The sequence below is a fragment of the Anopheles marshallii genome, chromosome 3 (genome assembly GCF_943734725.1).
Source record: "Anopheles marshallii chromosome 3, idAnoMarsDA_429_01, whole genome shotgun sequence".
Classification (NCBI taxonomy): Eukaryota; Metazoa; Arthropoda; class Insecta; order Diptera; family Culicidae; genus Anopheles; species Anopheles marshallii.
The window spans coordinates 21,726,156-21,741,331 of NC_071327.1; the positions used below are offsets into that span (position 1 = coordinate 21,726,156).

Genomic DNA, 15,176 nt, shown 5'->3' on the forward strand with positions numbered 1-15,176 from the left:
GATCTTAGCATTCGATGAAAAGTTAACCACAACCACTGCTCACCCAACCGCAAGGCACTCATTATGGCAGAGTTGATAGCGGAAAACCCACCAATATTTGATGTTGCATCGTACTGCATGTACTGTTCCAGTCAAGTACAATCGATGATTGAAGCAAAGAAAGTTGAATAGCCAAAGTGTCTGTGCAACCACAAACCTAATTAATACATTTGGCAATTATTTACCATTTTCCGAAGAGAAACCACTCCACTCCACTGTGCACACCACCATAACAGAAGAAATATTTACGCTTTAGCTCATGAATCAATATCGTGCAGTGGGGCGTTACACGGTCTTCCGAACGCTCTAAAACCCTCATGACTCATCCCAATCATTCCAGCATGCATCGAACACGGTGTACCTCAGCGCCCAAAACCATAATCTCTCGTCCATCCATTTACCTCCCATGATCGTATCGAACGATCCCCATCACCGTTCTACCGCCGGTCGTTCGAATATCAATTTCAAATTCGACAACATTAGTGCTACAGCCGCAGCAGCGGTTCCTTGCCCGGTGATCGGCCCTGACCACCGCTAAGGCAAACCGACCCGAAAGATGGATGACAATCGAACCGTACCATACACGGCCCATCAGCAGTCCACCCAAAAGAACCAAATTTCGATCCATTCCTCTTTGAATGAACGATCTGCATAGTCGTTCCGGCGGACGGAAAACAAACCGAACCGTTGGGTAATTAAACTATCTTGTCCATTCCGTTCGATTCCGTCGTTCACTTTATCAGACTCAAGGAAAGTGCACTAAATGAATGGTGGCTTTGCACCATCACCGGTTGAGGGATTACAGGTTTTACACGACTTCCCTCCAAACCCGTCGAGCTCCGTAGTGCCATGATGGACTGATCGATAAATTTAGAATCTTTATTCCGTTCCATTTTTCACTCCGTTCGTCATCGCTACGCTGCAGCAGACGGCACCCGATGCATTCGGGTCTCGGTGCAGTAGCGGGTGAATGGACGAACGCTCTGTGTGATCCGACCAGTGTGATATATGGTCGGGAGCGTTTGTTTGTCTTTTGTATTGTTTTTTTTCTCTTCTCTATTTTCTCTAAAAATTTGGGATGTACATTTCGAACAGTCTAATATCAATAAACATCGATCTTGAAAATGGACTCATATCATGCACCTTGGTTTCGGTGTGAGCGATAGAGAAGTCTTCCACTGTCGTCTCCGTTGAAAAGAACGGAATGCTATGCGGTGGACATTTCCAATGGGGCCACCGGACTCAGTCGTCATCGATAAGTAAGTTGTAGCTCTTGATTTACGGGTCGGGGATGGAGAACAAGAACAATCGTTAAATTAGATGATATCGATTTCTTGCAGTTAAAAGGCGGACGGTTCCTGTTTGTGTGAAATAACTTTCACTTTCACCTGAAAAATCAACATGATTTTTATCACTTTTCACCGACAAACTGTTTGGAGGAATTTTGAATAATTTATGATAATTCTCTTCGTTTTGTTTTTTACTTTAACCTGCAACATTTAGACGGATTTTGCCCACTACTCCGTTAGTCTATTAGAACTGACAACCAATTAAGCACAGAGTTCACTATTCAACGAACTCTCGTGGAAGGATTTGAAGTTAATTTTGGCAGCTGGGCACAACATTTGCTATTCCGAAAATCCAGAATTCAAAATCCGTTTTTTCCCATGAATTCGATTTCATTTTTTGCTACACTACTTTGCTGGGAAGTACATAAAAATTACAACCGCTATGCTTTTTCCCGCTCGTGCAACCATAAGCTGTTGGTAACTTTTCCCATAAACCATGTAACCCGTACGACTCGTTTGCTACCGCACGCCGATGCGTTTCTCCATGCAACTTTGCAGATGCACAACGCTGGATCCTCCATTGCTGCAGTGCACACGAACGCCAGCCGGGAGGCTGGGACAAAATGTAACGCCAAAGCGGACGCTTGTCATCGCATGCCACTCGGCTTTTAGCAGTTACACTAGCGTCCGATTATTTGTCGCTTGCAATCAAGAATTATTGCCAATACAACACCAAGGCGCTTATGGTGTGAAGAAGCTGCAGCTCGGTGAGATAGAGGATGGTAGGAAAAACCCAACGCACCATGGCTGCATCTCTTTAAGGTTGTGACACAGTGGTGTAGTGGATAAGGGTTGTTGTGCCGCTTTTCATGGAGAAGAATCTTCATGGAAAACTTTATAAACTGTACAATAAACTCCAAAACTGTTAATGAAATTGTTTAAAAACACATCACCAAAACCATATTTTAGTATATTACATTGAAGCAGTTTAGGAGAGTTAATGAAACACCACATCCACCTGAAACAATTTGATTTTCTCTGCTCTAAAATTATATTAAACAAACAAATTTAAATAATTCCCCGTCCAATGATTACAGAGACACTGTAAAACGCGTTTATACGCTTTCCTTGGAATGTTACGGCAACCATCCTTCCCGGCCCATTACAGACAAAACCGGACTGGCCGCTACCCAAAACCCAATTTCCGACTTACGCAGGGTTATCGGGCGATATGAAGAAGTAATATTTTATTAACTACTGCAACATTTACAACGCTCCACGTCCGACACCGGCGCCCCTGATGACCGGGGCGCATCAACCGGAGGAAAACGAGACGAAGGAAGGGAAGCAGAGCTACCCGGTCAAGCGATCGGTGTGGCGCCTTGGGTGGGCTAAGGGTTTTTCGGAGTCATTTTCCCTTACTTCTTTGCGTCGGCTTTTTACTCGTGATCGCGTCATACCCATTGCCAAAAGTTACACCATCCTTCGCCCTGCATTACCATTCTCCGCCGAAGCGGGGAGTTGGAGCGTACAAACCCCACCGTCAACTGCTGTCGTTGTAATGGAAGGGAAAGCGAGAAGGAGAGACAGAGGGTGAGCGAGGAACAGATTTAACGCAGAAGGATGCACCAAATGCCGGGCAAGGGATGGATGGAGGAAGACCGTACAGAGGGGACCGACTAGGAGACCATCCTTACACAAACCTTACAGCTTATGTCCGTATAAATCAACACGCAAAATAATTCCCTGCATAAATTTTTCCCGTTGCCATGGCCCTCGTCCCAACATCTCCTCTAAACTCCGGTGGTATGAGAATTGCAAGTGTCTCTTTTTTTAATGCTCGCTCCTCTTCCGAGTCGTACAGACAGGCCGACTGGCACAACTGCACTCGATCGCCTCTGCTCGCAGTCTAATAATTATGATCGTTTCACCCGGGTTTGGCCCACGGATGAATGATTCCACAATTTATTACACTTATTCAAAGTTACAACGAAAGCATCACCGATTGAAGGACGACTCGTCCGCCGGTGGCGGTGTGATGGTGCTGATGCTTCATTTCACATGCATAAATCTTGCGACTGAAAATCGAGAAAACTTCCACGATTAAGCATCCCCCGAGCCGGTGAGGATGGTGCCGAAGACCTTGCCTCGCACGGGTCAACGAATGTCTTACAATCGCCCATTAGCCCAGTGCAAAAACGGAAAAGAAGGCTCACTTCATCATGCTTTGCGAGTGATTCCTCGACTCGACTAAGTTCCGGACGTATTCGTACCGTGTGGCACGTGGCAGGCAGTTCGAAAGAACCTGCTCAAGGGCGCACCTTTGCCCCTTCGCAGAGAGTACGAACAGATACTTCCCTTGCGAGCAAGAGCTGAGCAGCGTGCACGTGCTTTCCTTCCGAGGTGGTCAAGATTAACCAAAAACGGTAAAAGACATATCATCATAACAGCAAAATCGGATGATGGACGCCGCGAAGCAGAGGGCCCCGGAAGACGAGCAAGGAGTCAGAGGTCGCATAATGTAGTCCCGCACACTCACCTTTGCCAGACTATTCATCGGTACCCACTGATACCACCGGAACCGGACGAGCAGCATGATTCCGGTGGCAAAAGTTCGCTTCTGCTGTGAGATTTATGAGCATTTATCATACCCACTGACCGCTGGAGGGTACCCAACATTTATTATTGCGGAGGTAAAACTCCAAGACCACCTCGGAGAACACGATCCTCAAGAGGGACACGCGATGGAAATGTGTAAAAGGGAGAAAAAGCATTCATAAAAAAAACATCACCCACTTTACATCACATCGTGTAAGGAAAGGTGAAATTTGGACTACTTACCATAATTTGCACATCCGGACCAATGTGTTTCTTCGCGGTTTCGGGAGCTCGTTCGCTCGACGGCACTCTGGAGAGTTCACACTGATAAACGATGGCCATGGCACCGTGCAAACTTCACGGTCAGTGCCATTGTTCACCAAACGGGTTAATAAAATCTGCATTAACCACGCGTATGTAGCACCGTGTAAGAACCCCTCGGGAGAACCCGTTTTCTGCCAGTGTTTTTTTTTTTAAATAGATGAATACACCGGACATCCGTTGGAGGATAGCGATTCTCGGTGGAATAGCCATTTTGAGCATTGCACAAAAGAAGCTTCCTCCCGCAAGAAAACTCATTCTGAACGTACACGAATGAGGAAAAACACAAAACATTTGTAAAACAGGAACCACAACAATTATGCATAAAGTATCGTTTTTCAAGAACGCGAACTTTTACAAGGCATCAACGTCACAGAATCCAAAATAAACCAAACGATTTCAAATGCTGGTGTTCAAGTGAATATCCACTATACTTTGATGTCATCCAAAAGAGAGATCCTTTTACTAGCGCAAATTCAAACCATAGCTGACATCGATGCATGCAAACAACTGTGACAATATTAATGACATTTATCGACTTTAGTTACCGAGACGAATTACTCAGACAAAAATTCGCACTTCAAAGCTAAAAAATCTCACTAAGGTCACTATATCTGAACTCCTCTCAAGTAGGTATATCTGGGTAGTTTCCTTCAATTGAAATCTTCAGCAATGAGGCATTTACTTAGTTACTGTACTTACTACACGTAATACTACAAGAAAGAAGTATATTAGTACACGTAATGTTAAATTATTAATTCCAAGTCCAGAAATCCTTCGTATAATCGCACGATTTCTAGAAATGAAAAACCACCATAGAATGTATCCTGAATATATCTTAAATCAATACCCATGTTTCTCTTCTAACTAGGAATCTATAATGAATAAGGAACTGTAAAACACCACATCGTTAATTCTTTGGTTTTATTTACCCCATTAATTAATTTAAATTAGAAGTTATGTTTACACAATTTTAATTTCACTACAAGTAACACACAACACCGAACTCGATTCTTTACTTCAACGAGACTCATCCAACCAGTAATAATGCCCCACGGGAGGCTATTCGCAACGGAAGCATCATAACACTCAACCACCCGTTTCGGACCATTCCAAGCTTGCACTCTTTATGGCTCTGGTAATGTACAACGATCAGTTTTGATGAATCTCTCAACCCACCGGGAACTTTCCCGACCAAATCCTTCCACCCGCCTAATGTACCGCGCACTTGTGTCAATGAAGCGTCTGTTTCCTAATGTGGTTACAGCTTATAAATAATTTACACGTAATAAGATAGAACTGTTTACAACATAAATTTTACAAAGCTCATCCATCCGCACAACAAAGATTCCTTCCCTCCCTACCCCCCCTCTTTTACACCGTTGGGTTGTGGATGGGACACACACGCACAGGCCGAAACTCAACCGAACGATGTCTTGCGTTTTATGCTGCTCAACCTCATAATCTTTTTCCTTTCTTTCCCTCTCCCAAACCTTCCCACTCTGCTCAATCTTGATTCCTTCTACGCTACCCAGGCTGAGGAAGAGTCGGAGTTGGAGATGTTGGTAAGAGATGAGGGGGCTAAAGAAAAATGGTGAAAAATGAATAATAACCTTCAATGAAGGCAACTTTCATCATTCATTTCCTCCCCGTTGCTCTGCCCTCCCCCCCTGCCCCGGCAGGTCCAAACAGACTGGAAGGATGTAGCTTCCGTACCGGAAGATGGCAAAGCATCCTTCCAGCCCGGGCGCGACCGGGAACACGATCGGGACCACGACGAGGCGGCATGATGAGCTCACTGACGACAGCGTCACGCGGACAAGACACCGATTGTCAGGCGAAGGCGATGTGATGAGATTAAAAAGATAAACACACTTTTTTCTCTCTCTCTTTCTCCCTCGCCACCCAGTTCTTCGGCACTTAACAGTAACGGATGCTGGTTACTTTGCTGCTGCTGCTGCGTTGACAGCCGTCTGGCAGTGTGTTTGCGGGAAAACCCTGTAACGCTGGTGGATGGTAGGTATGCGTTATAAAGCGATCAATTACGTGCTCGGAAATGGTAATTTGCTGTGGAAAATTTATCACCTCGCTAATACCACAGTACTTAAGTCAATCATGATCTTATCGTGGCGTGACGGGCTGGCAGGCACACCGGGCGGCCAACTTTTCGGGTGCATCTTTTGGGGTGATTTGTTATGCGGAAGTGTTGGTTTATTAAATGATGTATCGAATAATCATCCGCAGTGGTAAGATGGCAATAATCGCAGCCCATTTTTCATTCCCTTTGCACGCGAAAACACATGTAAAACACGGATTTGGGTTTATACTTTTTTTTGGGTATAAGATGTTATATGAGGAACGAATCAAATGAAAGGAAAAAAACTTCGAGTCGAAAACCCATTAATGTGAAATGCAATATGTCATCCTATCCCTGTATCGTCCAGTCATTCTATCCCTCAATACGAACTTAAAAGTAATTCTATTATAAAACCACTCATAATCAATTCAAGTGCCAGTGTACACAGAAGGAAAGGAACACTGAGTGGAATAAACGGCGACAATGGCGACAAACTAAACATAAAAAAACCATCCCAAACCGGTACAGAGTTTATGTTGGCTGCGTAACAAAGTATTCGCTTGATATCCACCAGTAAATGTCAAAAGACTCACCGGGCAGAAATAAGGGTACGCAAGGGCGTGCAATGTGCACTCGCGCACCAACTACTGCTAGCTAACTACATCCAGTTCGCTGATCGACTGAAAAGGGATGAAAAAGCGACAAGCCAACAAAAAAAACCCCTCCACCTCCCGGATAACACTTGCATGGTTCGCTGGTAACAGTAATGCACCGCTGACAGATTTCCTTTCTGATGCGCCCGGCAGCAAGGCGCGGAACCGCAACAAAAAAAAAATGGTAGCTTCACGAGGTTAGAATTGAGGGTAGGAGAGCCGAGGAAAAAAACCACTTGCCACGTCCTTGTTACTACATAGCACCCCATTAAAGTGAATTGGAATCTGGCGACCTTCGCTCCCGGTGCAGGATGTATCATCCGGTGTGCATCCGAATCCGGTGGCGCGCTCGTCAGCAAACGCGCGATTGGGGCGGGGGAATGGGGTGAAGCATTTAGCCAAAGCTTAGCTTATAAGTTTCTTCCGAACCATAAATCAACGCGTAACTCAGCTCAGCGACTGCTTAGCTGCCCGGCTGAGCGACTGTGCGCCGAGATTGCAGTAAATCATATCGCAACCGTTCCGAAGTCGACTGAATGGCAAATATTTGTCCAACGCGTGCTGCGTGCCGGTACGCTCCATTTGCGACATCCTTGCGACACATGACCACCGTACATGATTCATAGCGACCACATGACCGACCTGAACCTGTCCCATGCATAAAAGGGTCAATTACTTTCCGCCACATTTCGGATGGGATCCGTCGGTGTGTGGCTGTTACTGGGCGACTCCATTTCCCTTGATTTGTTATGCCTGGTCGTTGTGCTTAAAGGTAAATAAAGTTGTTTGCTGCAAAAGCTTCAAGTGAAGCCAGGAAGGGAAGTGTGCTCAAAGAACTTTAACCAGCGCTAAAACATCTTCCGTTACGCTTTTGGGAGACTTAGACCAGAACAATAAGAGCATTAAATGGACACGAATAATTAAATGTTCTTCCAGACACGAACCATGCGTCTTACAAAGCCAACCTACCAAAGTGGTACCCGTCCGAACGCCGTCCAATGTCACGCTTCATTAGAAAATCGGCTTCTTACTCGGGTAGCTTCGCGACGCTAATGTTCTCCTGGTGAGTTGCCATCCTGTGTATAGTTTTTTTTTACTCCCCTTTTCTTTTGCTCGACTCCTCATAAATCATCTGGAATATTTCTTATTCATTATCACTGTCTGCCACCAGGCTACAGCAGGAACCGAGCTGTCCTCTTATACTGCCCCGGTTGCCTTTCCACCTTACCTGTGTCCAAAGATGCAGGAACGGGGAAAACTTTTCCATTTTCCAGTGAAATTATGCTGTTTGCATTATGGGATGTGTTTGGAAAGCCGGGGAAGCCGTACTGCCCGGGCGGCGTTTGTCACAGGACAGATCAAACAGCGCAAATCTCTTGCTCACGGAAAGTTGTTTGAATTGGAAACACTTTGCCGTTGGGTACGGACGGGGCCGGTCGGGGCCAACGTTTACTTGCCGAGCTAGACTCATAAAAAGCTTAATTTAAATAAAAATAACACTATTTAATATCCCGCTCGTTTGTCGACAAATAATTGTTACGAATCTTTAAGTCCAATTATGTGCAATCTGTTCGGAAGGATTTCGTTTGTTTCTGCGCTTTCACGAGAAATGTTCTGTTGAAGGTATTTAAGAACAGCCGGAACGATCGAGTCTGGAGTCCCTGAAGACTTTGAAGATTAGTCAATATGCTTTTGAAATTCTTTTACTTAATTTTAATCAAACTTTTCTCCTGTGATTATGTAAAACATTACAAACATTTAAGAACATGGAGCACATTTTTTCGCAGGGATTTTCAGAAGACTTCTATTAACTTCTTCAACAAACATTGATGTTGGAATACGCGCTACGGTGCTGGCCGCCAACCGGTCATTCTACAGTTTGAGGAAATTCTCCACGTAAAACACCTGTCGCGATGAACGACTCTGGGACTATATGGAACTTAACCAGTTCCAGTAGTCACATACGCCGCTGAGACATGGACTTTGTCCAAAGGTGACGAAACCCTCTTAGCCGCGTTCGAAAGGAAGATGCTCGGATGAATTTTTGGCATCCGTATGTGTGGAAGGACAATGGAGCCGCTGCCAGAATGACGAGCTCCATGTACTTACTGTTTTATAGCGTATTAAACCAGCCAGGCTCCGGTGGGCTGATCACGTTATGAGAATGACACCGGACGACCCAGCTCGTAAAGTCCTTTTAGGTCGTATCACTTGGACAGAGGAGGCATGGTAGATCCAAATTGAGATGGAATGATAGTGTTGATACCAAAATGGTCGAGATAATTGATAAGGAAACGACGACGCTGCACCGTGAGTGGCTAAGAGAACTCTTATAGCATACCAAACCCGTGAAGCGGTTATAGCACCGAATACATATGGAAGTAAGCAAACTTTAAAATTGAATAAGGCAAACAGCGTGAGACCTGTTGACGTCAATTCATTTATTTTTCAAAGGCCCTATCCTTTTTAAAAGGGCTATCCTTTAAATGGTTATTGTCAAGAATCTCGATAATGGCTTGAGTAACATTGACATTAAGACATCGAAGCTGTCAGTAAGTCATCAGTAGCTATAGATAAATGGGCCGGACAGTACTACGGCCCAAAGCACATAAGTAAGACACATTGAATAAATGACAATTAATTAGAACAAATTGAAACACACAATGAAGAGATGACAATTAATTGGACACTAGAAGCTTCAACAGTATACTACGAATCATCTACATCCGGTTGTTAGTCCTTCAGAATGACCTCATTCATAGCTAATCCCTTTGCACCAAGTCCGGTCACCCTGAAGGTAGCACCAGCTGGGTCCTTCTGTGGTCCGGTGATATTTTTGGCCGCCGTCGTTACGTAAAGTTCATCCAGCTTTGGTCCACCGAACGCTACCGAGGTGACTTGTTTGGCGGGAATTTTGATTTCTTGGAGAATTTTTTTACTGTAGGAAAGAAATGAGTATTATGTCAGTCGAGCTATTGAGTCCACCAAGGAAATGGACAGTAAACTGCATACTCTGGTGAGATTTTGACCACTTTGAAGCCATTAAAACATGCCACGTAAAGGTTTCCCTCACTATCGGTCGTCATACCATCGCAGAAGTATCCCGGATCCTTACCATCGGGTTTGAAATCGAACCAAACTTTGGGATTTGCTGAAAAACAAATATAATCCCACTTGAATGAAAACCACACCTTATCGACGGGTATGGTAAAGCCCACGGACCCCAGCAACTTACCCAAATTGCCATCCAGATCGATGTCGTACTCCTTGATGTGATTTGCACCCGAGTCGACGAAGTAAAACTTGTTCGTCTGCCGGTTCCAGGCCAAACCGTTCGAAATGTACATGTTCCGATCCTGCTCGACTAGCTGCCCGGTACGGTCACAGTACCGCCACAACGAACCGGTTGCCCGTTCGAACGGATTGCCAGCCGTTTCGGTGAGCATCGAGCCCACGTACAGCCGTCCCCAGGGATCAACCTTACCATCGTTGAAACGATTTTCCGCGTGCTCCGTGCCGAGCCTTGCCAGCTCCCGTACGATGGTCGCCTTGGTCGCTACACCGTCCCAGCGTATCACCATCAACCGAATCGTATCACCGATGACGAAACAATCCTGCCTATCCTTCACCGGTACGATGAACGTTGCGAAACGGATGCCATCTGTCCGAATTGGTAAAACCCCGACAGAAGGGGAACCGCGAATGTCATAAACGGCACAGAATGGAACCGTCCCCGTCACTCACCGATCGATGCACTGTACACTGTACCCTGCCGGTAGTCCAACCGGTAGATCAACGCATTGGTTAGACTCACGTAGTACAGACTCTGGCGGGCGATGTCCCAGTGCGGTCCTTCGCCCAGCTCCGTGTACGGCGGTATCGTTTCCACTCGATAGCTATCGGCCATGGTACTCGTAAATACTCGCTCGTAGGCGAGTTTGACTCGACGTTTTATAGTACAACGGACCCATCACCGGCCGCAGTGTAGCATTCCGATAAGGTCCGGGCCGCTTATTTGTTTGTTATTTGATAAGTCTATTAGCATTCGACGCGTTATTAGCATGGCTATGGGCAGTCGATATTGATTCGCCTGGAGGGCAAGCGGGTGCCTGTGCGTATCATCTGTTTTGCAGCAGGTTACATAGGGAATGTTTTTTTCTAAAAATTGCACACCAAAGCTTACAACAGGTGCTGGAACAATCCAGGGTTTCATTAAGATTTTTTAAGAATTTATGATTTTCCATTCCACAATGTAAATCGGAACCGTTCAATTGTTCAAAAGCATTCCATGAATAAAGGAATCAGCTTATATTGTTCACAAAATCAAATCAATTAACATCAATATGCAACCATTATCTCATCCGCTTCCGAGAATGTTACTATCGAAGCCATCGAAATTGTCTAAACCATGGGTCTCCAAACTACAGTCCGCAAGCCGCACGGGACCCCTCGAGAACCTGCAGTGCGGCCCGCGACGCTATCGTTGTTATTGCAATTTTCATAAATTGTCTAACGAAAAAAGTTATAATATTGTTTAACTGTTCAAAAATAAATTACTTTAATAGTCAGTTACATTAAATACTAGAAATATTTAAAAAAAAGTCCCGCAAAATTACCCGCAAGATAATGTGTTAGTGGCCCCCGCGCTATCGTAGTTTCAATCAATGCGGCCCGCGGGCTGAAAAGTTTAGAGATCCCTGGTTTAAACAAAACAAATTTTCAAATCCCACACATAATTTTGAGACGGTAGAATCAGATTTAATTATCTCATTTGCCATCTTAATTATTTCCTACATGATTGACTTAACTTTGTCGTGTGCTCCAATTTACTGTGCTATCGCCTATCGGTTATTCACGATTCAAAAGCTATTTTACGATATCTCCCCCTGTATCGGCGATAAGCTATCACTAGCGATTTGACTGCTACTGCCCAAAAGTTAGCCCCAATTCCTTTTCTTGACACCATTCTTTCCTTTCGACAATGGCGAACGTGAAGGTTGAAGTTTTGCCCGGGCCTTTTCTGCAGCTCGGCGAAGGTCCACACTGGGACGGCGAATCGCAAAGCCTGTACTACGTGTGCATTCTCGGCAGTACACTGCATCGGTACGATTGGGGTGAAAACCGAACCTACACTGCCAAGATCGGTAAGATTGGTTCCTTCCGAAGGTTGAGCATTTCCCTGCTTAGCAAGGCTGACATTCCCACGGTTCCTCCCCTTCCAGAGGGCAGTACGTATGCCTCATTCGTCATACCGGTGAAGGGGCGCAAGGGAGAGTTTGTGGTGGGCAGCGGGACGCGACTGTTGCTAGTGACCTGGGACGGGTTAGCCGAGTCAGCCACGATCGTTAAAGTGCTGACCGACCTCGGTGAGGAGGAAGCCGATCACCGCTTCAACGATGGTAAGGTGGATGGACAGGGTCGGCTGTATGCCGGCACAATGCTGGCCGAAGATTCCCGCAATCACTTCGAAATGGACGACGGTAAGTTTTACCGCTTCGATGCACACCGCGGCCAAATGGTGACACTCAAGAGCAAGGTACACATCTCGAACGGGCTAACGTGGAGTGCGCGTACCGGCAAGTTCTACTACATCGATTCGTTTACATTCGACATCAAAGAGTACACGGTGGATGCGGAAGGAAATCTGGGTAAGTGGACGCCCGTGGTGGTTGGCCGTGCTGGGCACTAACGCACCGTGCTTCGTCTTATCATCACCCGCATACGGTAGGTGACGAAAGGGTGCTGATAAAGCTGAAGGATGACGAAGCGGCAACGGAGTACATTGGGGACGGGATGACGAGCGATGCCGAGGGCAACCTGTATGTGGCCGTGTTTGCTGGTTCGAAAATCATCAAGATAAATCCGGAGTGAGTGTCGAGTTCAAAGTACTTCAACGCCAAGCTTGTTGACGTGTTTGAGTGTAACAGGTAGCACGGAGACGCGTGACAACCGAGGTGATGGTTTTTCTAATCTTTCCACTGTTGGCGAAAATCGATAGACATTATGCTAATGGAATGGATTCATTTCTGTAGCGAAAATTTGCTAATTGGTTTGGCAGCACTGCTCCTCCAATCATGCTTCGAAATTGTACTCTATTTTACTGATGCTGTAAATGTGATCGCTTTCCATCAGGTTGGCAAAAATAGTCCAGGAGATTGCGCTGCCCGTTGCGCAGGTAACGTCCGTCGCATTCGGTGGTCCCAATCTGGATGTCCTATTCGCTACGACGGCCGCCAAGGAGATTTCCATCCCTCAGGAGCCACCGGCCGGGGCCGTTCTGAAGATTACCGGACTGGCTGCACGTGGGACTGCAATGAACGAATTCCTGCTACCGAGCTCTTCGTCCTAATCCTGCCCAAAAACAAAAAAAAAAACATCGAACTCCAGCCCGACAATTAATCCAACCCTAGAAGAGCTCGGAACAGTCCTCCTGGTGTACTTTTGTTCCGCGATCCTCTTCAACTGCAAACCACGTCCCCACATCCCTCTCTAGTCACGCGGTGAGTGTGAAAATTTGGAGCTGTAGTAATCATTTCAATTTCCACTCGATAAGCTGCCACAACGCATTGGCTGGCGAAAAAGTGTCGCATCTTGTTGTCCCCAGTCAGCACCGAATGGGGGAAAAAAAACGAGCGTTGAAGCAATGTGGACCAGTCTAGCCGACGGCTAGTAGGACACGGTATGATTTGATCACAATAACAATAAGTGCACCAATTTCGACTAAATGTTGAATAAATAAAGGATTTACATACACCCCAGGATCACCCGAACGTTTTGTACGATGTGTACGTAGTGTCATGCCTGGGACTTTTCTCTTTTTTGTTTTTTGGAGAAAGGGCTCTGAAGAATGAGAAGATTCTAAAGCTATCGAGGCACCCAAACCGTCAGACAATGTGGCGCCGGCACATTGGAAAGATTTTTATAATGTCTTTCTCTTCAGCCCGCCGTTTCGCCAGTTCCCCCAGTACCTCACCAATGCACGGTCAGCCAATGCCCAGCAAGAAGCCTTCAGTGCCCCGAAACTCTGTGCCTCCCCACGTGCCACGTGCAGACAGGCGCTGATTCCGGGGCGGGTTTGTTTTAAATGCAGATAAATTTATGCTTTATAAATGCAGATACGAAACGGTCGGGGTTCCCGGTTTCGCACGCTGTAGGCAAGTTCCACAATGACAACGATGTGTGTAGCGGAACTCCCTTCCCGAAAAGCTAACCAAACCGAAATGAAACTTCTCGGAGCTTCAATGGGACTCGTCAAACCGATTATCGTCAGTGTGCTACTGGTTGTGCCGTTGGACATCATTGCCCCCGGAGTCGATGGGTTATCAACGCCTCCATCACAACGAATGCTCATTACCAGCCAACCAGTAACCGGTCCCCTAATCTGGCGTGTAACCCCCTCTCAGCGTGTCCCAACCGGTGACGGTGCTTTATTCTTTACGCCAATCAACGGTTCTGCCCTGCCGAAACCACAACTGCTACCGAAAGAAACTTCTGAAAGGACACCCGTGACCACAATCCTCCGCATCCGGAATCCTCTTGCCCGGACAGCGAGCACTTCGCTGCCTCCGGCAGAGTGAACAATCAGACACACATTTATCCGTGTAGCCTTTTCCACCTGCGCCAATGCTGAAGTCAGCAAGTGAGAACAGGCCACATTCGTTGGAGAGGTGGAGAAAATAATTAGAAGCTTCTGTTCCACGCGCCATTCACCGGTGCCTTAGTCTGTGGAACTCGTACCCACACGGTTGCTGATGCAGGGATGAGGCTAGAGAAAAAAGGATTAGGTGAGATTACATTAAATTTAATCTTATTAGCCAAACAGATAGCATGATAACACACGTAATCGTAATTGTTAACGATGCCGCGGACGGGTCGCAGACGAGCACGTGTGTGGTTGCTTTGTGGCAGAAGGCCTTTTCTTTCGTTCGACCGTTCGTTGGGCTAGCAGTTTGTTTTAGGTGAGTTTTTTTAATTAGACTAATTTGTCAAAAAGAATAATAGTTATTTTTTCACAAAATACCTCAAAGTATTGCAATTCTAAACCAAAATGTTCAAAGCTCTCCAGCGAAATGCCATCGTATTATTACTTTCCCTTCCAGCGAAAGGATGAGGAGATACAAATGATATTATTACACAAGGTCACGATAATGATGAAATGCTAAAAATGTTTACGTACCTACCCACCTCCTACCATCAACT

At 45.9% G+C, this 15,176-nt stretch overlaps 2 protein-coding genes across 2 annotated transcripts; one reads left to right on the forward strand and one right to left on the reverse strand.

The window, feature by feature from the left end:
* Positions 1 to 9,710: 9,710 nt before the first annotated feature.
* Positions 9,711 to 10,884, reverse strand: LOC128711475 (regucalcin-like). Its single transcript, XM_053806352.1, has 4 exons — positions 10,722 to 10,884; positions 10,213 to 10,638; positions 9,990 to 10,128; positions 9,711 to 9,915 (listed from the first exon to the last, which is right to left on the reverse strand). The coding sequence occupies exons 1-4, from the start codon at positions 10,882 to 10,884 to the stop codon at positions 9,711 to 9,713; spliced, it is 933 nt and encodes a 310-aa protein (XP_053662327.1).
* Positions 10,885 to 11,958: 1,074 nt separating this feature from the next.
* On the forward strand, positions 11,959 to 13,326 carry LOC128713736 (regucalcin-like). The gene is made up of 4 exons (XM_053808603.1): positions 11,959 to 12,121; positions 12,200 to 12,625; positions 12,706 to 12,844; positions 13,110 to 13,326. Exons 1-4 carry the CDS (start codon positions 11,959 to 11,961, stop codon positions 13,324 to 13,326), a joined length of 945 nt encoding a protein of 314 aa, XP_053664578.1.
* The last annotated feature ends 1,850 nt before the right edge of the window (positions 13,327 to 15,176 follow it).

Bases quoted from the DNA above. Each gene is read 5' to 3' on its own strand.
- LOC128711475 (XM_053806352.1), bottom strand. From the start codon at position 10,884: ATGGCCGATAGCTATCGAGTGGAAACGATACCGCCGTACACGGAGCTG. The intron at 10,129-10,212 runs GTAAGTTGCTGG...TTTGTTTTTCAG, and splicing joins CGATCTGGATGGCAATTTGG to CAAATCCCAAAGTTTGGTTC. The intron at 9,916-9,989 runs GTATGCAGTTTA...TCTTTCCTACAG, and splicing joins GTGGTCAAAATCTCACCAGA to TAAAAAAATTCTCCAAGAAA.
- LOC128713736 (XM_053808603.1), top strand. From the start codon at position 11,959: ATGGCGAACGTGAAGGTTGAAGTTTTGCCCGGGCCTTTTCTGCAGCTC. The intron at 12,626-12,705 runs GTAAGTGGACGC...CGCATACGGTAG, and splicing joins GGATGCGGAAGGAAATCTGG to GTGACGAAAGGGTGCTGATA. The intron at 12,845-13,109 runs GTGAGTGTCGAG...GCTTTCCATCAG, and splicing joins ATCATCAAGATAAATCCGGA to GTTGGCAAAAATAGTCCAGG.